The sequence below is a fragment of the Pan troglodytes genome, chromosome 11, assembly GCF_028858775.2.
Source record: "Pan troglodytes isolate AG18354 chromosome 11, NHGRI_mPanTro3-v2.0_pri, whole genome shotgun sequence".
Lineage (NCBI taxonomy): Eukaryota > Metazoa > Chordata > Mammalia > Primates > Hominidae > Pan > Pan troglodytes.
Genome location: NC_072409.2, coordinates 13,894,514 through 13,921,404, shown reverse-complemented (window position 1 = coordinate 13,921,404; position 26,891 = coordinate 13,894,514). Strand labels below are relative to the sequence as shown.

Below are 26,891 nucleotides of genomic sequence, written 5' to 3'. Positions count from 1 at the left end.
GCAGGGAGACAACCCACTCTGGACAGGGAGGTTTTAAGGATACTGGACAGCTGGGATAAAATTTTATGCCAGAAAATGACAAAGAGAATAGCTCAGTCTTTTAGTCCTATCCTTTCAACATCTCACCACATCTCAGACGGAGTCAAAGAACCTAAGCTTTTCAGGCAGGCAGGCATATGCTCAAATCTAAGGCTCTGGATTCAAATCCCAAACCCTTATGGGAAAGTCTCTCTGAATTTCAGTTTTCTCATCTATAAAATAGGCACACCACCACCTATAAGGCTGGAGGCTGCGAGAAAGAAAGAAGACAATTAAAAATATCTAGTCTAGACCGGGCGCAGTGGCTCACGCCTGTAATCCCAGCACTTTGGAAGGCAGGCGGATCATGAGGTTGGGAGATCGAGACTATCCTGGCTAACACGGTGAAACCCCATCTCTACTAAATATACAAAAAATTAGCCGGGCGTGGTGGCGGGCCCCTATAGTCCCAGCTACTCCGGTGGCTGAGGCAGGGGAATGGCATGAAACCGGGAGGCGGAGCTTGCAGTGAGCCAAGATTGCACCACTGCACTCCAGCCTGGGTGACAGAGCCAGACTCCGTCTCAAAAAAAAAAATCTAGCCTAATGCCTGGCACACTATAGGCACCAAAATGACCCCTAGGTCTCTTTCTTGGATTGTAAACTCCAGTTCAGAGCCTCTCTTGCCTTGTAGGCAGAATTTATATTTTTATTTTTCCTGGATGTGTTATCTCAGTAATCCAAGTATAATAAAGATCAGCTGGGTGCGGTGGCTCACACCTGTAATCCCAGCACTTTGAGAGGCTGAGACGGGTAGATCACTTGAGGTCAACAGTTTGAGACCAGTCTCGCCAACATGGTGAAACCCCGTCTCTACTAAAAATACAAAAATTAGCCAGGCGTGGTGGCAGGCACCTGTAATCCCAACTACTTGGGAGGCTGAGGCAGGAGAATCACTTGAACCCGGGAGGCAGAGGTTGCAGTGAGCCAAGATTGCGCCACTACATTCCAGCCTGGGCGACAGAATGAGACTCTGTCTCAAAAAATAAATTAATTAAAAAAAAATTACAGCTTAGCATTCTGCTAAGCTTGAATGCATAAAATGTATTCCTAACAACCATCTTACTGGGGAAATTGTGTTATCACCCCATTTTACCAGTTCAGAACCTGAGGATCAGAGACTTGGCCAAGGTCACAAATCTAGTCAGTGGCAGAGTGAGGATTCAAATCCAGGCCTATGAGGTGTAGTGCCTATCCTCTGAAGGGCCAGGCAACTCTGCCTTACAGGGATGACAATTGTTTGGTTGTTTGGTATTTCCTCCCCAGCCAGGAGGCCTCACCTGTGTAGTTCTTCATCGGAGGGCGAGTACTTGGCAGTGACATCAGCCAGTTCCCCAAAGATCTGCTTGCTGTAAACGGTGAGGGAAGACAGCAGGATTAGCTCCTGCCACGTAGAGCTCAAGAGGCACGTGTAATCCTTGATTGAGAGCTCGCAGAAGAAAGGCAGTTTCTTGATCCAGGCAATCTGCCTAAAGAGCAGCTCGTCGGCCAGGCGGCAAAGCAGGGCAAATAGTTCTGCCTGTGTCACAGCGTATCTGAGGGGCAGGGACAGGGGAAAGTCACTTCCATTGGTCAGAGGGTGAGGATAAGGGTACAGAGAGAAGGTAGTCCCAAGGGCACAAAGGGACCCTGGCAATGGGCTCCTTGCTCCATGCCCACGGGTCTCCAGTTCCATTCAGTGTGATTTTCTGATAAAGGGGGAGGGCTGAGGCCAGCAGCAAGTTCAGGGCTGGAGAGGCGGGTCTGGTGAGGAAAGGCTGCTAAGGGGAAAGGAGACTTAGAAATGTGTGCAATTGGCTGGGTGCAATGGCTCATGCCTGTAATCCCAGCACTTGGAGGCCACTTGAGTTCAGGAGTTCGAGACCAGCCTGGCCAACATGGTGAAACCCCATCTCTACTAAAAATACAAAAATTAGCCGGGCGTGGTAGCACATGCCTGTAATCCCAGCTACTCGGGAGGCTGAGGCAGAAGAATCACTTGAACCTGAGAGGCGGAGATTGCAGTGAGCTGAGATTGCGCTAATGCACTTCAGCCTGGGAGACAGAGCAAGACTCTGTCTAAAAAAAAAAAAGAAATGTGTCCAATTGTCAGGGAATATGACTTTTATTGTTGGTGTTCTCTAATGTTCCATGTCTTAGAGAAAATCCAAGTCACTCCTGTTCAAGTTCTGGCAATGGAACTCTAATGGGGTGGATCTGATGCCCACCTAACAAAGGAACTGGCACAAAAATAAGCCTCGCGTCCAGACCACTGAAGGAAAGAGAACAAGTTCAGAAGATTTTTCTGCTCTCACTCCACCCCCTGGTGGTGAGTTCAGGAACCAGCATTGCTCAGCCTTTCCTTTAAGCTAAAACTGGAATAAAAGCGGGCTTTGAGACCACAGACTCACAGACCCAAGAGTTTCAGCTTTCTTCCTCTCAAGGCCCCTTGCCAAGACTTTTCCTCACACTCCCACATCTAAATTTTTTTTTTTTTTTTTTGAGACGGAGTCTCACTCTGTCACCCAGAGCTGGAGCGCAGTGGCGCAATCTCGGCTCACCGTAACCTCAGCTCGCTGCAACCTCCACCTCCTGGGTTCAAGCAATTCTCCTGCCTCAGCTTACTGAGTAGCTGCGATTACAGGCGTGTGCCACCACACCCAGCTAATTTTTGTATTTTTAGTACACACAGGGTTTCACCATGTTGGCCAGCTCGTCTGGAACTCGTGACCTGGTGATCCGCCCACCTAGGCCTCCCAAAGTGCTGGGATTACAGGCATGAGCCACCACGCCCGGCTTCCTACATCTAGATTTACAAAGGGTTTGTGTGACCTCCTTGTGGGTAGATATTTTAATCTCCTCTTCTGAAACTGGAGACTAGCTTAAGAAATCTCAGGATACCTTCCTGGGAGGTCTAAGCTTGATAACACTCAAATCGTTTATGCTCTAGGCCAAAGGAGTAATGGATGCAGCAATGGGTAGGCCCAAAGGCTGAACTGTTATCTCCTCAGGTAGAATTGACTAAAGACTGAAAGAATACTCCTTCTACCCACTCAAGCCTGCACTTAAAGTGGTCACATGCCACCAGGCTAGCCATGGGGATGCTGGTGAGGGGTGCAGACAGGCTACAACCAGCCAGGGCTTTGTGAAGGAGCCTATATCCGATATATAACTATTCCCAGAATTACTGCTCATCTCTAGCATGGAAGTGCTCTGACCCATCCCAGCACCTGGCTTACCTAGGCCCAAGCAGAATCAAAGGCCCTTCTATCTCAATTCCATAGGAACTGGAAAGTAACCTCAACTCTATGAGAAAGGATGCTTAAGGAAAAAATAAGGGATCACTGGTTTCAAAGATAAGCACAGATTTGTCCCCTGACACTTGAGTCATTATCCCCCCAACTCATTCTGAAGCCACGGGTATAGGAGCCAGGGACGCGAGTGGGTGTGGGGTAGGGACACTTTGAGACTGCAAGGGGCCAAGAAGGGCGGAGCTCACTCACCCATCTTCAATCAACATGGGCGTGCCCAATGGTTCCAGGTCCTCGGCTGATAACAGCTGGTGAATCAGACTGTATGACTGGGGATCCAGGCTGCGAGCTTGTGGGGGCAGAAGTGGTGAGTGGCCAGAATAGCTAAAAAGGTGCGGTATATATTGGTAATGTGGAGGCACAGACATTCCCATGTACTGTTCCCTGAAGGCCATGAATCCATTCAGTTCCACAGACCTACTGGAGAGAAAAGTCTTGCGTCAAACAGAGCCATGGCAAGTCTAGTAATTACTCAAAGGAAGTGAGCCAGAAGGTGACTTTAGGTATTCTTTGAACATGAGGTATGTGTCTTCATCAAGCCAGGGGGCATAATTAATAGTTAAATTCATGTCTCTCCTACTAGATTCCCATCTGTAAGACAAAGACTCTATGCGTATATGAATGTTGGGGTCACCATTGGACACTCAGTGCATGGCAGAGTAGGTAATGAATAAATATTGGTTGAATGAATTCTTTGTATAGGTGCCATGTCTGGACAGTTTTTTAACAGATACTTGTAGACTATGATGACAAAGTAGGTATTTATATTATAATACTGCTAGGAAAACTAAGGCACAGACAGGCTAAGTGCCTGGCTAGGCTACAAAACAAATCCAGCATCTAGCAAGGAACCCGGCATGTGGCAACAACCCCCTAAATAGTCCAAGGAAAGAACAAACGAAGGGGCACCTGAATGGGATAAAAGCTTTAATTAAATATGAAGACAAAGGTAGATTTTTGTCTTCCTTTCCTTTCTTGGAGAAAGCTAACCACTCTGTCAACTAATTAAAAAAAAAAAAACCTAAGCCAGCCACAGTGGTGTGCACCTACTTGGGAGTAGTTTCAGCTACTTGGGAGGCTGAGGTGGAAGGATCACTTAAGGCTAGGAATTTGAGACAAGCCTGGGCAACATAGCAAGACTCCATCTCTTTTTTTTAAAAAAAGTATTTAATTAACAACGACAACAACAAAAAAAGACAGAGTCTTGCCACGTTGCCTAGGCTGGTCTTGAACTCCTGGACTTAAGCAATCTACCCACCTTGACCTCCCAAAGTGCTGGGAATACAGATGTGAGCCACCATGCCTGGCATCTCTTAAGAAAAAAAAAATCTTCCAGCTTTTGCCTAAATGTATCTCCTATAACTGGGGTTGGCAAACTTTGGCTTGCAAGCTAAATCCAGCCCACTGCCTATTTTGGAACACAGCCATGCTCACTGGTTCACATAATGTCCATGGCCATGGCTGTTTTCACACTACAAAGGCAGAATGGAGAAGCTGAGATCCAAACCATTAGGCCTGGAAAGCTGAAAATATTTACTATCTGGCCTTTGCAGAAAAAGTTTGTCAATCCATATCCTATAAGAAAGGTTTCTGGGGAAAGGAAAGCTTCCCTAATAGCTGAAGGATCTATTTCACACTCGACAACTAACTAAAGATATGCTTGAACCAAGAGTTTCTAAGTTTGTATTCTCTGATAGCAGCAAATTTGACTGGCTTAAAAAGCCTTCAATGTTTCTTAAAATTTATAAAGTGAAAAACATTGACTCTTGTGAGGCAGAGAAATTACAGTTTAATTCAAAACTGTCAAAAAGGTTTATTTCAGTGATAAAATAAATGAGGGAAAATGGCAACATTTAAAATGTTATTCTGTTAGGTGAAGAATGCATGGGCATGGATAGAAGCTATAGCACTTTATCAGTCTGCAGAAGAGACCACTGACATTTTCAAGGTCTTTAGCATAAAAGGGGCTGGGAAACACTGTTTTTAATCATCCTGACCCCTACTCCAAGAGTCTGAGGGAGCAACAGTACAATGGCTGAGACAGCCTGGCAGGGATACTCAGCCAGAGGTTTTCTGTAGCTCTCCCCTTGGTGGGGGATCCCTAGATGATGACCATGGGTTTGCCTTAAAGCTCACCTGGAAGACAGTGTGGAGCCTGGTGAGGGCTGGTTGCTCTCCGAAGCCCTGTTCCCAGGGGAACTGTGGTCACTATCACCATGGTTGCTCCAGTGATTGGCCTCTTCCTCAAACTCCTGCCCAGACATGATCCTTTCGATTTCTTCTTCCGATATCTTTGACAAGGAATTGAGACATGTTAGATGGGTGCTCAGGACACTTGTTCTTTCTTCAGGACTGAGAGCTTATTTAAATCTCATAGGATTTCCCAGAAACCTAGGTTCCCTCTCCTCCATCCCCATATTCCGGGCCTGTCACTAATCTTAGGACGGCGTGGCTTCCTTCCTACTGGCACCATGGCCCTTCGTGGCCTTCCTCCTGCTCATTTACACTACTCTCAAGCCGTGAAGCCTCAAGGTTCTTTCAACTCCTTTTTGTCCTTGAGGCTATTCTTTCCTAACCGTGAAACACCACTCCTCAATGACAATCTCCTACTTGCCCTTTAAGATTCAATTCAAATGTCACCTCTTGCCAGGCATGGTGGCTCATGCCTGTAATCCCAAAACTTTGGGAGTTCCAGGAGTTCAAGACCAGCCTGGACAACACGGTGAAACCCGTCTCTACAAAAAATAGAAAAATTAGTTGGGCCTGGTGGTGCATGCCTGTAGTCCTACCTACTCTGGAGACTGAGGCAGGAGATTCTGGCCTAAGCTCAGAAGATTGAGGCTGTAGTGAGCCATGATTGCACTAACCCACCCCAGCCTGGGTGACAGAGCAAGACCCTGTCTTAAAAGAAGACAAAACAAAACCAAACAAAAAACCCCAAATGTCATGTCCTTTGTGAGGCTTTCTACCACCACATTTTGGATACTCTCTTCAACAAATAGTGCTGGGAAAACTACATCCACATGCCCCGCCCCCAGCCCCCAAAAGACATCGACCCCTTATACCGTTCACAGAAGTCAACCTCAAAATAGATTAAATATTTAAATGTAAGACCTAAAACTATAAAACTCCTTGGAGAAAACACAGGGGGAAATCTTCATAAAACTGGTCTTGCCGGTGATTTCTTGGATACAACACCAAAAGTACAGACAACAGAACAAAAACAGCCAAGTGTGACTACATTAAACTAAAAAGCTTCTGTGCAACAAAGGAAACAATCAACAGGGTAAAAAGATAACCTATGAAATGGGAGAATATATTACCATACATTTGATAAGGGGTCAACATCCACAACATACAAGGAACTCCCATAACTCAGGAACAGAAAAAAAACAAAACAAAACCCACTGAAAAATGAACAAGAAACTTGAACAGACATTTCTCCAAAGAAGACAAATGACCAATAGGTATATAAAAAGATGCTCAATATCCCTTATCATCAGGAAAATACAAATCAAAACTTGAAGATATTACCTCACACCTGTTATGATGTCTGTTGTATGTAAAAGAACACAACAACAACAAAAAAACCCCAAAACAAACAAACAAACAAAAAACCAGTCCAGAAAATAACAAGTGCTGGTAAGGATGTGAAGAAATGGAAACCCTTGTGCACTGTTAGTGGGAATGTAAAACGGTGCAACCACTATGGAAAACAGCATGGAGGTTCCTCAAAAAGTTAAAAACAGAAACACCATCTGATCCAGCAATCCCATCTATGGGTATTAATCCAAAAGAACTGAAATTAGGATTGTGAAGAGATATCTGCACTCCCACGTTCACTGCAGCATTATTCAAAATAGTCAAGAAGTGAAAACAATTTAAGTGTCTGATGACAGAGAAATGCATAAAGAAAATGTGATATATACATGAAACACCTTAAAAAAGAGGAAAGTCCTGTTATAAGCTATACCAAGGGGGAACCATGATGACATTACACCAAGTGCAATAAACTAGTCACAGAAGCACAAATACTGCATGATTCCACTTTATGAGGTATCTAAAGTAGTCAAACTCTTATAAGCAGAAAGTGGAATGGTGGCTGCCATGGGCAAAGGGAGAGGAAAATGAGGAACTGCTGTCTAATGGGTATAGTGTTTCAGTCATGTAAGATGAAAAAGTTCTAAAGATTTGCTGTATCAGAGTGTGTATATAGTTAACAACACTGTACTGTATAATTAAAATTTTGTTCAAAAGGTAGATTTCATGTTATATGGTTTTTACTTCTGCCATAATAAAAAAGAGCAGCTATTAGTCCAGACCAAGAAACAAAAAGAATTTGTAAGACATATATATGACTTGAATAACGAGAATAAAAATGTTTTAGAAAAAAAGAATAAACACAGCAGAGTTGGGAATCACACAGCCTGATTGAATGTATGCTGTGCTCATATGATAAGAAATCCCCCAAACATCATCAGTGTATGTCTTAAGACAACTCCGAACACCTTTCTTTCATTCCCTCACATTTAACTGGCTAAATCCTATAAATTTACCCAGTAAATATCTCTTGAGTCTATTCTCTCCCCTCTATCTGCACTGCCATTGCTCTGCTTCAAACTATTATCTGTATCTCTTGCCTGTACTTCTGTGAAAACCTTCTAACTGCTTTCTCTCTCCCTCAGTTTCACTCACCCTCACCTCACTCCTCACAAACCATTTCTACCTGCTAGAATGATCTTCCTAAAATGCAAATCTAAATAAAACCTTTTAGTGGTTGCCTCTTGGCTCATACCAGTAACAATAATAGTTTTTTAAATTTTTATTTTATTTTTTGGTAGAGACAGGGTCTGTCTTGCTATGTCGCCCAGGCTCGTCTTGAACTCCTGGCCTCAAGCAATCTTCCTGCCTCAGCCACCCAAAGTGCTGGGATTACAGGCGTGTGCCACTGCTCCTGGCCACTAGTAATTCCTAAGGCATGCTCTCTGCCTACTAATGTGCCAAGGGATTCACCTGATGGGCAGAGATATATCCAATTTTCTACCCTCATGAAGCTCTTCTGCTGGCAAGTAAGAACAATGGGTAAGAACAAGTGGTGTAGGCTGGCCCAACAAAGACTTTTCCTAAGGAGCTGTAGTCAAAGACTTGAAGGCCACTCCCTAATGAACTGATTCCAAATTCAAGGATTCTGCCTTATCTTCTGCCACTCTACTACATGTGCCCAATGTTGCAGCCTAATTGAACAAACTCCTTGTCATAAAGATTCATCGTTGGGTCTCTTCACAGTCTATTTTCTTGAGTGTCTCTAGTCCCCAACCACGGCTCTAGCCCAAGCAGAATAGATGCCCCTCCCTCTGTAGTCCCTGGGCATCCTCTGTTACCTCTCACCTTACTATGATGTCTGTTTACCTATCTGTTTCTCCCATTAGACTGAGTTCACAGTATAGGGCCTGGAAGAGTAGGAACTCAGTAAATGTTTGTGGGATTGAATGGGGGTATTATCATTCCTACTCTACAATAAGACAATAATATTCTGCTGATATATTTTTTAGATGAAATGAACAAAGCAAAGTAGTCTTGCTCATTTCTGCCAGGCTTAGTTATCTATAACCTTAAGGACTGATCAAAAAGTCCTCTGGATGGTTCAGAACCATAACTGGGTTCACTGTCTGTGAAATCCTTAGGAAAGGCTGAGGGATCACAGGAAGAGCTTTAATCATTAACTTACATATTTAAGATTTTCAAAGCACTTTCACATCTAGGATGTAAAAGCACTTTTACAGAAATGAAAGCAAAGATGGCTCTCCTCAGCAGCAGATCAAAGAGTCAAGGTGAGCAGTTTCAGGAACAGCTGGAGCCCTGGGCTTCCAGGACGGACCACAGAGACTGAGGTCTAGAACTCACCTGGACTGGCCCAATGCTCTTATTCCGGCCTCCAGGCATGCCATCTTCTCTGATAGCTGGAAGGAAACATAAGTCAAGAAAGGCAGTCAGAAGCACACTCATATAAGTCTTAGCACAAAAAGAGAGTTTACTTGGCCAAAAGCATAAGACAGTAATTAGTGAATCCAACATTAAAACACAGGTCCTTCTGGATCCAAAACACACAATTCTTTCTATTATTCCAGGCTCCTTCACAGGCAGCAATATTTTGGGGCCCCCAAGGCATTGCGTACATACTACACACACTGTATACATTCAATATGTTCGAAAAAGGTGATAGCACTGCTCACTAGTCCTTCAGTTACAAACATCCTGCCAGGATGATGCATCTTAAGGTTTTGACAAATTCTAGGGGAGGGACAGAGTATTTCCATTTTTAAATAAAATAGTTTGTATTCCCAGCCTAAGTTTAGATTTGATTTGTAGAATCAGAACAGGTTTTTTGGTTTTTTTCATTAATCAGAATTTTGACCTCAATGGTTTCTCCCTGCAAAGGCAGTCAGTAGAGCACCTGTGTAGTTGAAGGAACTTACCTAGCATTTACTAAGTATAAAAAGCATCCTTTAAGTAGTATCTCCTGACTAAGAATAACAACTACGACTAATATTATCGTCACTCTTTATGGAACACTTAATACGGGGGGCATAGAGAAGAACCCCTGATTTGCAATTATAGTAGGACCACGGTATTAGGCAATCCTTTCTGGAAAAGAAAACTTCTGAACTGAGTCTTAAAGGTTAAGTAGGATTTAGGCAGCCAGGAAAAGAGTGCTCCAGGTTGAGCGAACAGTGTACAAAAAAAGCAAGCTGAAGGTAAGAATAAGCTCTTCTTTCTGGGAATTTCCAAGCGGCTTAATCTGGCTAAAGCATAGGGGAAGGGTGGCCTATGTGGGGGAAGAGTAGCATGAGATAAGGGTGGAAAGGCCAATTGGGCCTAGATTATAAAGAGCCTTGAATGCCAGACTAGGGTATAACTTTAGCTAAGGAGCTTGAGGACAAGAAGGAATGTAGGGGGGCACTGCGGTCATATTGGGATTTTTAAAAAATCTTTCTGACAGCCACTGTGGAGGGTAGCTTGGAAGGGGTTAATGTTAACAATGACAGAAGATAAGCTAATGACATTATGTAATAGCAGGCCTTGCTAGGATATACCTGCCACTTTAAAAAATTAACATAAGGAATCTAGAAAGTTCCCCAGGCAGGGACTGATTGCCTCAAAAGGTGGGAGCTCCAAGTATATAACCCTGTTTCTGAGGTAACTAAAAGGCTGACAGGAAATTCAGAATTAAGTAAGTTAGGGTCCAAATCCTGTTTCTTCCTGGTCTGTATAATTATGAACAAGTTTCTTTGCCTCTCTGGACTTCAGTTTACTGAAATGAAAAGAGAAAATACTGGTACTTGTTTTATGTTACATTACACAAAATGGTATGGCTAAAACACCAACCTTAGGGCCTTGCATGTAAAGTAAGCACTTAGTAACTAATCCTTCCCTCTCCCTAGCCTCTTTGAGTTAAAAATCCAAGGTTCTATTCTCAACTTTGCTAGAATCTTAATATTTTCATCTGCTAAGTGGAGGCAACATGGTCGGTCTGCTTTATAAAAAGCTGTTGTGAATTTGGAGTAAGAAACATACATAGCCTATGTTAGAGCTAGATGTATGCTGCTTGTTGGCTGGGAGGTCTCTTTCAATCTAATTTCAAGTTCTAAAATCTTTACAATCGCTTCTCTGCTGTTCCATGGTCAATGACAGTCTTTGGGTATTTCTATTTCCAATAATAACATCTCACATGTCTTTATTTCAGCTCATAGGTAGAGAACAAAGATCTGTCACTGGAATACAACACCAAATATATTAATAGTTCGGCTGTTACCTCATTTTCACTGTCCTGGAGGTGTGAAAAGAAAGCAACATACTTTACTTTTCATTTAAAGGGCCACATATCTTAAAGATTTACATCTTGCCAATGTCTTGTTCTGAAATTCAAAAGCTCATCGGCCAAGCACAGTGGCTCACACTTGTAATCCCAGCACTTTGGAAGGCTGAGGAGGGCAGATCACCTGAGATTGGGAGTTCAAGACCAGCCTGACCAACATGGAGAAACCATGTCTCTACTAAAAATTCAAAATTAGCCGGGCGTGGTGGCACATGCCTGTAATCCCAGCTACTCGGGAGGCTGAGGCAGGAGAATTGCTTGAACCCGGGAGGTGGAGGTTGCGGTGAACTGAGATGGTGCTATTGCACTCCAGCCTGGGCAACAAGAGCAAAACTCCATCTCAAAAAAATGTTCATCTTCTTCCTCGACCCCACCCAGAGTAACAAAATGCGTATATGATAGAAATCTACTATGTGTTACATACTGTTCTCTGAGGTAAAATCACTCATGAGTAAAGTATTAGTATCACTCCCATTGAACAGATGGATCTAAGGCTCACAGAAATGAAGTATTTTGCTGGAAGAGACAGAAACTAAAGAGCAGAATCAGGGTTGGAACCCACGCTATCAGACTGTAAGACCAGACTTCTTTCTACTACTACTATGTATGCATCCTAGTGGAGAAACATAAGATACTTTTAGGTGGTGCATAAACTCTTAATTATACATTCTTAATTATTCTTAAATTATACATTTATTCTGATGTGCAACTCACATGGCAAAATGTTAACAATTGGTGAATTTAGGTAAAGGGCAGATGAGAATTTACTACTGTTGCAAATTTTCTGTAAGCTTGAAATTACTTCAAAATAAAACAGAACAAAGTTTTAATGAGGTGGTAAAGAATTGCCTTTAAAAATTAACTTTGATTTTTAAAAGTTATTGAAAGACTAATATAAACAGCAGTACCCATTTAGAGATGATAAAATCGGTCAAGATGCCATGAAACCACCTGAAGTGTGGAAATCAATACAATGTGCCACACTGCCTCTGTTAAAAACAAAAACTTGGACCATATTTTCAAACTTATAATGTTCTTGCACATATGTATGTTATCTCATGTGATCCTCACAACCACCTTGGAAGGTGTATTATTCTCCCACGCATTTTTGAGATGAGGAAACAGAGCTCAGAGAGGTAAAGAGATTTGCTCAGGGAAGAACTGACAGAGCTGGAGTTTCCATTTAGATCTTCTGATTCTAAAGCTGTACTTGTTCCTTGATGCCATACTGAACTAACAAGTTTTTCAGCAGGGCTAAAATCTATTTGGCAGTGATTTGATTAAAAAGAACAAATGGCTCCTGTGTGCAGTATTACAGGAATGGTTCTGCTGTAACTCTTATCTAAGTCTAAGAAAGAGAATGGCCCTAGCCATGGCTCTTCTATCTTCTCAGAAGGCACCACAAACACTTTTTCTGCTTTGGAACTCATATGCCTACCATTCTTCATTTGCTTGGGCTTAGGCAGTCAACAAAACCCAGAAACCATAAATAACAAAGCTAACTACATCAAAGCTCCACTCAAAACCTGTCGGTGGTGCCTTTGGTTCATGGGCCAAATCTAAGCTCCTTAGCATGGCATTCAAGACCATCTATCATCTGGTTCTGGTGGGACCCCTCATCCTCATCTCTTGCCATAAATGCTATACCCTACATGTAGATAACTATTTGTTAGTCTTTAAACATGCTATTCCATTTTACATAGTTCTGTCTCTGCATATGTTGCCTGTACTCAGAAAGAAACTTAAAGTGGAAAAATCTGGCAACATCACCTTCCCTAAGTGACAACATCATAACCAAGTGATTCAAGTTAATATCACCAATAATGGGTATACACTTACATCATGTGCTCTTGATATTATGGTCTAAGAAGGACACAACATCATTTCTATGGCATTCTTGCGAAAAATGCATAACCTGCATGTATTCGTGAGGAAACTGACAAGCCCAAATTAAGGGATATTCTACAAAATACATGACCTATTTGCTTCAAAATCGACAATGTTAATAAAGACAAAGAAAGACTGATGAACTATTTCAGATTAAAAGAGACTGAAAAGACATAAAAACTAAATGTAATGTGATTTCCTGAAGTGGCTTCTAGATCAGAGAAAATAAAATTGCTATAAAGGACACTGGGATGACTGGCAAAAATTGAATAAGATCTGCTAATAAGATAGTATTGTGTCATGTTAAATTTCCTGATTTTGATAACAGTACTGTGATTGCTAGAAATAAGAGCAACACTGCCTATTCCTCACTCTCAAATGGCTAAGAAGGTGCGCACATGCAGGCGCACACACACTTACTTACCTGTGGGAAGTGGGGAAGGTGGAAGAGAGCGACAGAAAGAAGAGCAAGGGGGAGGGGGAGGGGAAATAATAAAACAAATAGCATGGTAAAGCAAATGTGGCAAAATGTTAACAATTGGTGAATTTAGGTAAAGGGCATATGGGAATTCTTACTACTGTTGCAACTTTTCTGCAAGCTTGCAATTATTTAAAAATAAAACAGAACAAAATTTTAAAGTCTTAATTTAAAAACAATCTTTTGGCAGGCATATGCTCATGCCTATAATCCCAGCACTTTGGGAGACTGAGGCGGGAGGACTGCTTGAGCTCAGTTTAGCTCAGCTGAACTTGATCGTCAGTTCAAGAGCTGCCTGGGCAACATGCTGAAAACTTGTCTCTACAAATTTTTTTGGTATAATAAAATGTAAAAAAAAAAGTTCATAAGGAAAATGTAAGAAATGTAAAAAAAATGTTTGTAAGGAACACGAACTTTGATTTCTTTAAGATTCTGCTCAAATGTTATCCCTCCTTGAGATTTCTCAGTGCTTCATGCAGACCTCTGTGTTGTGTCCTGGGGCACTTTTTACCCTGGTAAAGTGATATGGCGATGCCACAGGATCACTGCCTCACAATGCCATTCTGCAAACATCACCTCCTCCAAGAAGCTTTCCTTGACCTTTATACTTTTGAACTAGTTAGCAAGTTATGAGACCACAGAGTGAAGGAAATTTTTTATTTTTTCACAGTTACTTAACTAACATGACACCCACCCCCACCACCCGCCACGAAGCTGACTGTATCCTCATTTCTCCTCTGACAATATTTTCCCCATCCCACTTCCTGCCATGGCCCTCCATCACAGTCAATCCATCTAACCAGGGAGCATCCTATCACTACTGAGTTATTTGCTGAAGGACCAACAGAAAAGTAGGACTTGATCATGGCCCTTGAGGGGCTCATTGTCTAATAATGAGGGAAACAGATGAGTGAACAGAGAAAGATAACACAAGATGACCAGGGTTATGGCAGAAGGCATGCAAAAAAGCTGTGGAAGCACAGGAGGGTTATCTGGTGGGGGATGGTGTCCCTTGAACCTTGAAGTCAGGAGTAGAAGAAGGGGTGGATGAAACCCCCTCTTCTTCCAGGCAGATGAAACCACATGTGCAAAACAGGAAACATCACTGGGTTTTTGAAGAACTAGGATGGAATGCAGATTGTGAGTGGGGAACACCAAATGGAGAAGGAAAGGGATCAGGTGGCTGATGCCAGTGTCACAGGGGCCTTGAAAATCACCTTAAGGAGCCTGACTTTATCCCGAAGACTGCAAGATGGGTAAGGAACATACATGGGGGATACTAGTGCAGTAGTGGGGATGGACAGACAGGGCCCAGTCTCCATTCACCACCCTTCTTTAGATCTTCCTCATTGCTTTGCTAAGGAGTTTTCTGACCAGCCAACTTTCAGGTCTGAAAAGATACTCAGTTCCATATCCAAAGATGGAGGACAACAGAGAGCTGTCTTGCACATAGGTGAAAAAGCCCCAGCCACAAATGGCAGCTGCATTTTTTTAATAGTTAATTTTTTAAATTTTGAGGTAAGTTTAGACTTTATACAAGAGTTGCAAAAATAGTATGGAGAGTTCCCATACACCCTCCTCCTTTTAACAATGGACATAATCATGTCTAGTCATCAAAACTAGGAAATTAACTTTGGTACAATACTATTAACCAAAGTACATACTTTATTTTGATTTCTCCAGTTGTTTCACTGATATCTTTTGTTCCAGAACACAATCCAGGGGCCCACATTGCATTTAGCTGTCATGCCTTCATAGTCTTCTCCAATCTGTGACAGCTCAGTCTTTCCTTGTTTTTTTGTGACTTTGACACTTTTCAAATGGGTATTTTGTCAAATGTCAGTTATTCTGAAGAATGTCCCTCAATATGGGCTTGTTTGTTTTCTCAGGATTAGACTGAGTGAACTTACCTCTCTGTGTGTGTATATGTGTGACCTTCTCAGCGTTTCATATCAGGGGGTATATACAATGTTGGTGTGTTTTATTGGTACTGTTAATCTTGATCACTTGGCTAAAGTTATGTCTGTCAGAATTCTCTAAATAAACTTACTATTTTTCCCTTTGTAATTACTATATATTTGCAGACTATGCAAATATTCTGTTTCTGTTGACATTGATGCCACTTATTTAGCATCCATTAGTAGGTTTTGCTTGTCGCAATTATTACTGTGATGTTCTAATGGTGAATTTTTTTTTTTTTTTTTTTTTGGTTTGTTGCCCAGGGTGGAGTACAGTGGCGTGGTCTTGGCTTACTGCAACCTCCGTCTCCCAGGTTTACCTTAGCCTCCAGAGTAGCCGGGACTGTAGGCACATGCCACCGTGCCAGCTAATTTTTGTATTTTTTTTTGTATAGACGGGGTTTCAGCATGATACCAAGGCTGGTCTTGAACTCCTGAGCTTAAGCAATCCACCTGCTCCGGCCTCCCAAAGTATTGGGATTACAGGCATGAACCACTGTGCCCAGCCCTAATGGTGATTTTTCTATTTCCCTCATTCCTTCTACATTTATATTTATATTTATATTTTTAGAGATGGAGTCTCACTATGCTGCTCAGGCTGGTCTTGAACTCCAGGGCTCAAGTGATCCTCTTGCCTTGGCCTCCCAAAGTGCTGGGATTACAGGTGTGAGCCACTAAGCCTGGCCTCCTTCTACATTTGTTAATCAGAATTCACTTAAAGGAAAAATGATCACTTCTCTTTATTTATTCACTTATTCCTTTCGGTATGAACTCATGGATATTTTTATCCTTTGGGTTATAAATTAATCCTACAGTTATTGTTCCTCAAGTTGTTCCACCGTTGGCCATCAGAAGTTCTTTCAGGTTGGCTTCTGTGCCCTTTGATATGCTTCCTTTCTTTTTTTAGAAAGCACTTCCTAACTTGCTGGCCCCTTAAGATGCTCCAGGATCATTTTACATTTCCCCTACCCCAGCCTTGGAATCAACCAGTTTTCCAATGAGTCCTCATTCCTTTCATTGATATTTGGAAGCCAAGATCTGGGTGCTGGGTGTACTCATTGCTCCTGGGGTATCTGCTTCTAGCCCTTCTCAGTGGCTAGAGCTTGGAAATATACATATGTACACTAACTTACCTACCCACACAAGGTATCTATGTATTTTTAAATCTATCTGAAACACGAATACATATTGATACACTGATTCCAATCTAGCACGAGGGGATTCATTCTGGCCTTCTCCTTTGCTGATTTATAACTTCTTTCTTTCTCTGATGTGAGAAACCTGACTCTCATTGTCCACAATATATTTACTTGCTGATTCTACTCTATTATACAAATGAAGTAGCGAAAAAATTCCTAACACATAACCATGAGAGAAACAAATTTTACAAACTAGAGTGCTTTGTTTGTATGTAATTCTTTTTGTTTTTAGCCTTACAGTATACAGTCAAAATACTTTTCAAAGGTTAGCTCCTTTTTTCTCCAACCCCTTAAGTGTGGTTATGTGACTCATTTGTAACACCAGCTAGATTCATTTGTCATAGTGTGCATTCTTTCTCTCTGCCCTGTAACCCCCAAAACATCCTAGCTGATTAAACAAATTTTCACATATAGTAACATTTATTTTTTTGTGGTGTAAAGTTCTATGGGTTTTGACAAATGCACAGAATTATGTGTGAACCACCACAGGTCCATACAGAACATTCCTTACCCCCAAAATACTCCCATGGCAGCTGCAATTTTAATCCTGCTTTCGCAGCACCAACCAGGAGGTGGCAGAGTTTCTCTCCCTGACGCAGACTTCACCAGGCAACTGAGTCTGCCTGCTCTGCATGCAAACAGTCCTAAGGAGACAGCTAGCTCCCTGTCCCTCATACTCCGTGTGTCTTCTGACTATGGTCAGAGGGGTTATAAGGTTAAGTTTCTTCTTCCCTAAAACAGGTGAGTTTTGCTGGAAGCCTCAGAATCTCACACTCCAGCTGAACAAGCAGGATGATTCATCAGAGACAGCAGTCAAGAAGGCAACCCATAATAACTAAGCTTTCATAAGATACTCACAGTGAGGGCAACAAAGGGAGATGAGAGAAGTGGAGGCCAAAACCAAAACAGGGTGAGGGCAGGAAGTTGACAGACTCTTCAGACAGTACATGTTTGGTATTGGTGGCTGGAAAAGATTTCAATAAGAGGAAACTGACAGTGGGGAAGGGAAAAGATCTCCAAGTAGAGGAAAAAACCTGAGTACAGGCACAGCAGTGTAAGGCATCCCTGAGGCACAGTGTTCAGAAATGAGTTAGAAAGACAGGCAGGGGACAAACTTGGTAACACTTCAAATGTCCTACTATGGCAGTCATCATCCAGTAAACACAGGGCATTCCAACATGTAAACAGCTATGCCACATGGTAGACATGTGAAGCAGTACATTGTCCGTGTCCGTATTAAGCAGGTACAAGCTCTGCTTAATAACAAATTATAATTTAGTTAACTATTAACTGTCAACATAACCACCCCTAAACTATTGCTAACTCATTTTACCTCCCTAAGCTGTATCTGTAAACTGGGGATAATAGTTAATAACAGGGTTGTTGTATGTATTCAGTGGTAGAATATATATATGGAGGGTACATAAATAAGTGCTCAATATTAGTATTTATAATAAATTATAAACCACCTAAATTTATCTAAATGCACTTCCACATCTCTCTTACCTTTCTTCATGATGGGCAAGTTTTTAAAAGGTCCTTCTTATCTCATACACAATAAAACCAGTCTGAGTATATCTGGATGTCTGCATTCATAATGCTATAAAACCAGTTTGAATAGTTCATTATATCTGACTAACACCCCCATCCCTGAACACTGCTGCTATGAACCCCTAATACCTTGCTGGGTATTTTATATGTTATCATACTTAATCCTGTAGAGAACTCTGAAGGGTAAGTAACATACCATCTTAAAGGTAAGATAATTGAATATTGGAGATATAAAGCAAACTTCCTAAGGTCACAGAGCTAAAAGCTAGTCTGTTTGCCTCTAGAGCCTCTCTTCTTTCTGCTGAATGACACTGCTCTATTCTACTCTCCACTCTCCATGGGAATACCACTCTAGGCTTCTGACACTGGCCCTTCTCTCTTCTGTATCTAAGCTCTCTCTGTGGGTGATTTCACCTATGGACTAGACTTTTACTACCACCTCTGTGCCAACAGCTCCATGAAGCCTGTTTGCAGGCAGGACTTTTCATCTCAGTTCCAATCCTATATAACCAACTTCCTTGGTGGACATCTTTATGCATCCTTCTCAGGTATCTCAAACTCAGTATTGCCAAGGCCAACATTTTGCCCCACCCTTTTTCTTTTCTTTTCAGAGGGTCCTATAGAGAAATCACCCTGCTTTTTAGCTTGACTTTTTTTTTTTTTTTTTCATTTTTTTCTCCCTGATAAGGTCATTACTCTTAATCCACATCCTCGATTTCAACTTCTGGTGCTGCTCAATGTTCAGTATGTCACCAATTCCTATCAGATGAGTTTCTTCAACATCTCTGTGTGCCATTATTTCCCCTGTTCCTTCAGATCCTTCAGATTTCCTTCTAGACTCTACTAAAAACTTTCTAGGTGGCTTTTCTGTTTCCCCTGCCCCAATTCATCCTCCAAAACAGCCCTTCATATTCATCCTACTAGAACGTCAGTTTGTTCATATTATCTCAGGCTAATGGCTCTTGGAAAGCTTCCCAATAAATTCCAAACTCCTCACCAACCTAGACACAGACTTCTGAGCATGCCTAGCCTCTGAGTACACCGTGCTTCTAGCAAACAAAATGATACCGCATTCAGCAATCTCCTACCTCATGCCTTTTCATCCAAAAATTTCTACTTCTGTCATCATTCCTGAAATAACTAGTGAAGTATATTAATCCCAGTTAAGACCTGATTGTTAAGTGGGTTCTTGGTCACACAGGGCTTGTGCACTCATTCCCACCTTAACATCTCACTAGTTTTCTTCCCCCCACCTAGTTTAGGAAGGTCTTATAGGCAAGAATGGTTCATTTTTGGTTATGAGTACAAACTATAAGGCCTGATATGTAGTGCAAGCTTGAGGAATAAGTAACTAAACAGCTGACACTAAAGGTAAAGTTTTGAATGAAGGATGGGCCATCAGAGCCATCAGCACCACTCACCCTTCCGGTTCATCCCCATCTGGAGGCATTTGAGCAGGCGGCAGTACTGGCACCTGTTCCTCTGCTTCCGAGACATGACACAGTTCTTGTCACGACTGCATCGATATACCCGTTTGTTGCAAATGCTCCGCTTGAAAAACCCTTTGCAGCCCTCACAGGAGATGATCCCATAGTGCAAGCCTGTAGCGCGGTCCCCACAAATGAGACAGGTTCGTTGTTCAGCCCGATCATCTGAAACAGAAACTGATCATGTTCAAGTTAGAACACAGTGGAAATAATGGCTTTAAGCCTACAGTTCCTAAAGTGAGCAACTCTGCTCTGGGTAGATTAAGACCACCACTATCTCCAGGCTAAAGGGCAAACAGGGGGCCCATCTTCGGATCCTTGTCCCAAGAGTAGTCCCTGTATCTGTAGTTGCAGATACCACAACACAGTCTACCTAAACTCTTCCTCCTGGGTTTCATCAACACTTGGATCAGTATCTAAGACTGAAACCTAGAAAGAATCTTTGACTCCTCTATCACCCTTACCCTGCTCATCTATAACCCATCAATTCTACCCTGTAGGAGCACGGTAAGGATTACTTACCATATATGTAAGGGCCTAACACATGATATACAGCCAATAAATGACAGCTGTAATTGAGTTCTAACCATACCGAGCTAAGCCGGTCAGCCAGACATCCAGCCAATAAATATTTACTGTGCAACTCTTCTACCTGGGAACTGCTGTAAGGCACAAATACAGCAGTGAACAGAAGCCCCTGGTGAAGCTTACACTCTAGCAGAGTATCTATTCTGTGTCCAGGCCCTGTGCTAGGACATAAATAAATCATCATGATCCCCAGAGTCATGGAACTCACTGACGAGCAACAAACAAGTTACTCGAGGAGGAAATTCAGGATAGAATATAGCTCTTCACTTCCTCTTCTTTTAAACTGCATTTACTCAGGACCAAGCAACTGCTAAAGAGCAGGCACATGACAAAAAAGCACCCTGTGAACTGTGATGTGAAGCTATGCCAGCAGGTACAAGAAATCACCAGGGAAGGTTCCGATCAGAGGCCAAGACAAGAAATCAGATATTTCAACCTCACTCCTGAGTAAGAGGGAAGGTATAATAATCAAGAATATCGTTATAGAGCCAGGGGTGATGGCACACACCTGTAGTCTCAGCTACTGAGGAGGCTGAAGCAGGAGGACTGCTTGAGCCTAGGAGTTTGAGGCTGCAGTGAGCTATGATTGCACCACTGCATTCCAGCCTGAGCGACGGCAAGACCATATCTCTTAAAAAACAAATAAACAAAAACAAAGGCACATCATTATACCATGAATTAGAGACCGCTTATAATTAGAGAGATTCTAATTTGAACCCTAGCTCTGAAACTAGCTGGGTGAACTAGGGAAAAATTGACCTTCTTTACTTTTCTAATTTCTCTCATCTGTTAAATGGTGATTATAATAATACCTATATCCCATGGATAAAGTTCTCATTGCAGTGTGTGGGCTATAATAGACATTTGATAACTGTCAGCTATTATTTTCATTATTATTACCCCAGCAGGTACACATTTAATGTGATAATGACATTCCTGAAAGGAAAAGCTTTCGAAGGCAATGTTAGCAGAGGGTCATGGTAGTATATACAGGAGGGATGCAGAGAAAGGAGGTGGCTTGCATTTCTGGAGCCCTTAATATATGCCAACTTTGAGATGAGTCTTTATGATTGCCATCTATAGTAAGCAGAATAACTGCGACCCATAGATATCAGGTCCTAATCCTTGGAACCTGTAAAATGCTACCTTATAAAGGAAAAAGGGTATTTGTAGATGTGATTAAATTAAGAATCTTGCGGTAGGGGGTTATTCTGAATTATATGAGTGGGCCCGAAATACAATCACAAGTGTCTTCGTAAGACAGAGGCAGAGGGAGATCTGAAAAAGATAGTAGAGAAGAAGAAACACGTAACATGCAAAAGAGAAGGTGATACGAAGACAGAGGCAGAAACTGGCCACCAACCAAGGAATGACGGCAGTCACCAGAAGTTGGAAGAGGCAAGGAACCGATTCTCCCCTAGAGCTTCTGAAAGGAGTGTGGCTCTGCAAACACTTTCATTTCAGCCCAGGGATACTGATTTTTTTTTTTTTTTTTTTGAAAGGGAGTCTTGCTCTGTCACCCAGGCTGGAGTGCAGTGGTTCAATCTCGGTTCACTGCAACCTCCGCCTCCTAGGTTCAAGCAATTCTCCTGCCTCAGCCTCCCAAGTAGCTGGGATTACAGGTGCCTGCCACCATGCCCTGCTAATTTTTGTATTTTTAGTAGAGACGGGGTTTTACCATCTTGGCCAGGCTGGTCTTGAATTTCTGACCTCAAGTGATCTGCACACCTTGGCCTCCCAAAGTGCTGGGATTAGAGGTGTGAGCCGCCACGGCCGACCTGATTTTGGATTTATGGCTTCTCTTCCAGTAAGAGAGTAAATTTTTGTTGTTTTCAGGCACTGAGTTTGTGGTAATTTGTTACAGCAGCACAGGAAACTAATATACCTTTTTTTTTTTTCGCAAACAGGGAAACAGGCAATATTAAGACTTGTCTCAAGTCAGCTGGCAAACAGCAGGTACTCACAGACAAGTACATACATGAGATTATACAACCAGGGAAATGGAGAACAACAGATATGGAAAGACTGCCTAGGTTCTTGAGGACTCTACAGTTCTTGGTTACAGACTTTTCTAAGGCTTGGATACACTTCCTTTGAGAAAACAGCACAGTGACAAATTGACATAACCACGTTATTGTAATACAATCCTCCTTTTTTCTTTTTTTGAGACGGAGTCTCACTCTGTAGCCCAGGCTGGAGTGCAGTAGCGCGATCTTGGCTCACTGCAACCTCTGCCTCCCAGGTCCCGGTTCAAGTAATGATCCTGCCTCAGCCTCCCGAGTAGCTGGGATTACAGGAACATGCCACCATGCCTGGCTAATTTTTGTATTTTCAGTAGAGATGGGGTTTCACCATGTTGGCCAGGCTGGTCTTGAACTCCTGACCTCGTGATCCACCCACCTCGGCCTCCCAAAGTTCTGGGATGACAGGAGTGGGCCACCGCGCCCGGCCAATCCTCCTTCTTTTCTTTCTTAAGCTAACTTAAGTGAGTTTCTGTTGTTTGCAACACAAACAAAATACAAAAAGCCCTATTAAGAAAAAAAAAGATACCCTATAAAAATGGCCCTGGTGTGATCAGTATTCCTTTTATTTTCCTTTTGAAAACATAAAGAAAGCTCAAGGTAAACATTACAGAAAAGTTACAATAGCAAATTTTAAAAATTAAAACAGGTAAGGCCAAAACAGGCAAAATGAATAGATAAAAATAGCACCCACTATGTTTGAGATGGGATTTCCTAGAGTGCTGAAAAGGCCTGGAAATGGAACATGGAACACTGTTGGGAAACCATGATTGGCTATGGAAGAATCTAAATTTTCTAATTTTAAAACCTTCAGTGTTCTTTTAGATATGACTATAATGTAAACCAGAGCCTTATTAGAATAGACTTAAAAACAGTTATAATGAATATATCCACAAGGACACACCTTCCTTTCTTCACTGATATGATTTCACTGAACACCCACCACAACTAGGTAGGCTTTACTTCACTGACTCATGTAATCCTCAAAACCCCATACATAGGTGAGTACAATTGTTATCACCCTTTTGTAAATGATTAAGTGGAAGCTCCAAAATGGTTAAACAATTTGTCCACCTAGAAAGTGGCTGACCCTGAACCACCAATATCAGAAATGGAGTTCAATAACCTCTGCATAAAGCATTCCTATGGCATTCTGTGCAGCATCTGGAGCCAGAGCAAAGAACCTACAGAACGACAATCAAATATAGACCTGTTAAGAACCTGCTCATGTCTCGTAACACTGCTTGCTTTTCTCATGATAGTTTTTAAAGGCCACACTGAGATCAAAGACTAAAGGGCCATATTTCTTTAAGGAGCCTGGAGTCCTAGGACTGCTTCTCTGTCTGGCTACAGCTATTCTTACTGCCTGCCATGTTCTGTTTCTTCAAAAAATGGTCTATGCCATGGATGAGGAACTAATTCAAAAGGGAGTTTCTCAATGGTACAAAAGAAAGGCTCTCTCCAGATCAATCTAGTAGCCCTTCAAAGAAGCATTTGGAAAACTTCTCTCCCAGTATGTGAAAAATAACAACAGAATCAGCTATTGTTAACTGACCACTTAGGTGCTATGCTCTGGCCAAGCACTTAACATACATTACTGTGCTGAATAATCACAATTATTCCTAAACAAAGTGCCCTCAACATTTTACAGATGAGGAAATGGAGGCCCATGAGGTGCTATCACTCCCTAATAGTCATCCAGCTAGTAAGGGAAAGCTGGAAGCCTCAAAAGTCTATCTTCCTAACCATTACATTCTTTGGCCACAGCAAGGTAAATCTACACATTCTACATGCAGGTAAGTCAGTCCCTTCCCCACTGAAAACCAACCAACCAACCACCCAACCAACTAAACAACCAAAAAAGCCAGGGTCCCCCTTTGTAAATGAACAAACTGAAGCAAATGCCCCTAATCGTGCCTGACCAGATGTCAGATACAGATTTCTGCACCTCCTATTGCAAAGGATTTGAAGTGTATTTATAACATGTTTACATGCATTATCTTGCTGGTACCAGGCCAAAGCAAGGGTTATTCTTATCTTATAGATAAGGCAAAAAACAGTCAATGAGCACCAACTGCGTACCATGCAATGTGCAAGAAGTTTTACATACACTATTCACCACAGTAACTTCGAGACATATTATTCCTATATTACTGAATCTGGAATCTTAAGAGTTAGAAAAGGCCTTAGAAGTTGCCCTGAACAGATCTTTACCTGAGGCATGAATTCCCTCCACAATGTTCCAAGACAAAGAGTTGCCCCATACTCTTACTTGCACATCTCTAGTGACTCAATAAGGTACTTCATTCCATTCATTCTACTTTTAGACAGTTATAATGGTTCAAAGGCTTTTCTTTATATGGAGCCAAACCTGAAGCTTCCCCCACTGCCCTGAATAATGTGTTCAGGGGTAAAAAATAAATGTACAATCTAACCTAGCTCATATATAAACCATTTAGAGATTTAAAGATAATAATGGAGTTTTCAGGCTGGGTGTAGTGGCTCACACCTGTAATCCCAGCACTTTGGGAGGCCAAGGAGGGTAGATCACCTGAGGTCAGGAGTTTGAGACCCGCCTGGCCAACATGGCGAAATCCCATCTCTACTAAAAATACAAAAAATTAGCCGGGCATGGTGGCACATGCCTGTAATCCCAGCGACTCGGGAGGCTGAGGCAGGAGAATCACTTGAACCTGGAACACAGAGGTTGCAGTGAGCCAAGATTGCGCCACTGAACTCCAGCCTGGGCGACAGAACGACACTCCGTCAAAAAAGAAAATAATAATAATAATAATGGAGTGTCCAACTGTGATTTTTTTCCTTCTCATTTCTTAGTCTTAATGAATTATATAGTATCAAAATCTCTCTTAAAACAAAGTATCCAGAACTGAATGATTTTTCTTAATATCATTTAAGACTGAATTAATTTTGCTTCTATGTTTCTGCAGCTGGCAACACTAGTAAGTACATACATTTTACAATGACTGAATCTCTGTGGCATGCCACACATTTTATAACGGGAAAAACTGGTGCTGAAAGAGTAAATAATCTTGGTTACACAACCAATCAGGAGTGGAGCTGGAATTGCAATTCAAGATCTTCCAATTCTAAGACTGCTGTATTTTCAATCCTCCCTGCCACCTCCTACTCAACCACACACATATTTAATTCACATCTGTTTCACAGGCACCTAAAACCTGAAGTATTTGCCACACATACCATTAACCAGTATCTTTCTTATTCCATTCTTGGGAAGCAGAATGTTGAACCCAAGGGTAGGACTTTACATTTGCCCTTGATCCATTTTATCTTTATATAATAAATTCTGCATGTCATTCTGGTCTACTGAAATATTTGGGGATCTGGGTCCTGCCACCTAGTATATTATTTCTTCCATCTCCTTCTTGTCTACATGTGTGGTCGGTGTTACATTATTTTCATTTCTATCCTTAAAACAGTATTAAACAGAACGTGGCCTTCTAGCAAAACACTGAAGTCCTTTCTCTAATCTGACTTAACCATTAGCATCCTGGAAATAGTTATTCAATTGGTTTTGTCTCTTATCTTTTTTGAGACGGAGTTTCGCTCTTGTCGCCCAGGCTGGAGTGCAATGGCCCAATCTCGGCTCACTGCAACCTCCGCCTCCCAGGTTCAAGTGATTCTCCTGCCTCAGCCTCCCAAGTAGCTGGGATTACAGGTGTGTGCCACCATGCCTGGCTAATTTTTGTATTTTTAGTAGAGACGGGGTTTCACCATGTTGGCCAGGCTGGTCTCAAACTCCTGACCTCAGATGATCCACCCGCCTCAGCCTCCCACAGTGCTGGGATTACAGGCAGGAGTCACTGTGCTTGCCCCCAAGACAATTTTTAACAAACTTTAAACTTTAATTGATGAGACTGGGATTAGGTGAACAGACATACACTGCAATCAAGGGGACAGGCTTGGGTGGCAATGTAGAGTTGATCTCAGAGCCCATGGCAAGGTAAGCCTCAACTTGTGGATAGAAAAGAAAATGACAGGCTGAGCACCGTAGTCCCAGCACTTTGGAAGAGTGAGCACTTAGATGTACCTCTGTTTCTCTTCTATAGAATGTGGATATTATATTATATTAAATTATATTAATAATTTTTTAAAAGAACTGCTGTGAGACCGGGCACAGTGGCTCATGCCTGTGATCCCAGCACTTTGGGAGGCCAAAGTGGGTGGATCACTTAAGCCCAGGAGTTTAAGACCAGCCTGGGCAACCTGGCAAAACCCTGTCTCTACAAAAAATACAAAAAATTAGCCAGACGTGGTGGAGCGCCTATAGTCCCAGCTACCCAGGAGGAGGCTGAGGTAGGAGTATCACCTGAGCCCAGGTGGTCGAAGATGCAGTGAGCTGTGATCATGCCACTGCACTCCAGCCTACGGGGCGGCGGAATGAGATCCCATTTCTAAAAACAAAACAAACAAAAACAACTGTTTGAGAATGAATAAGG

The 26,891-nt window shown here is 42.1% G+C and overlaps 1 protein-coding gene across 9 annotated transcripts in view; it reads right to left on the bottom strand.

The window, feature by feature from the left end:
- Positions 1-26,891, bottom strand: part of NR6A1 (nuclear receptor subfamily 6 group A member 1) — a 244,616-nt gene that overhangs the window by 12,069 nt on the left and 205,656 nt on the right. For 4 of the 9 annotated variants that reach the window (XM_054657785.2, NM_001280163.1, XM_054657789.2 and 1 more), the window contains 5 exon segments: positions 19,739-19,981; positions 9,273-9,328; positions 5,505-5,659; positions 3,561-3,788; positions 1,359-1,613 (listed from right to left, as the gene is read on the bottom strand). In XM_054657785.2, the coding sequence (XP_054513760.1) occupies positions 1,359-1,613; positions 3,561-3,788; positions 5,505-5,659; positions 9,273-9,328; positions 19,739-19,981 (937 nt within the window). 9 annotated transcript variants of the gene reach the window in all.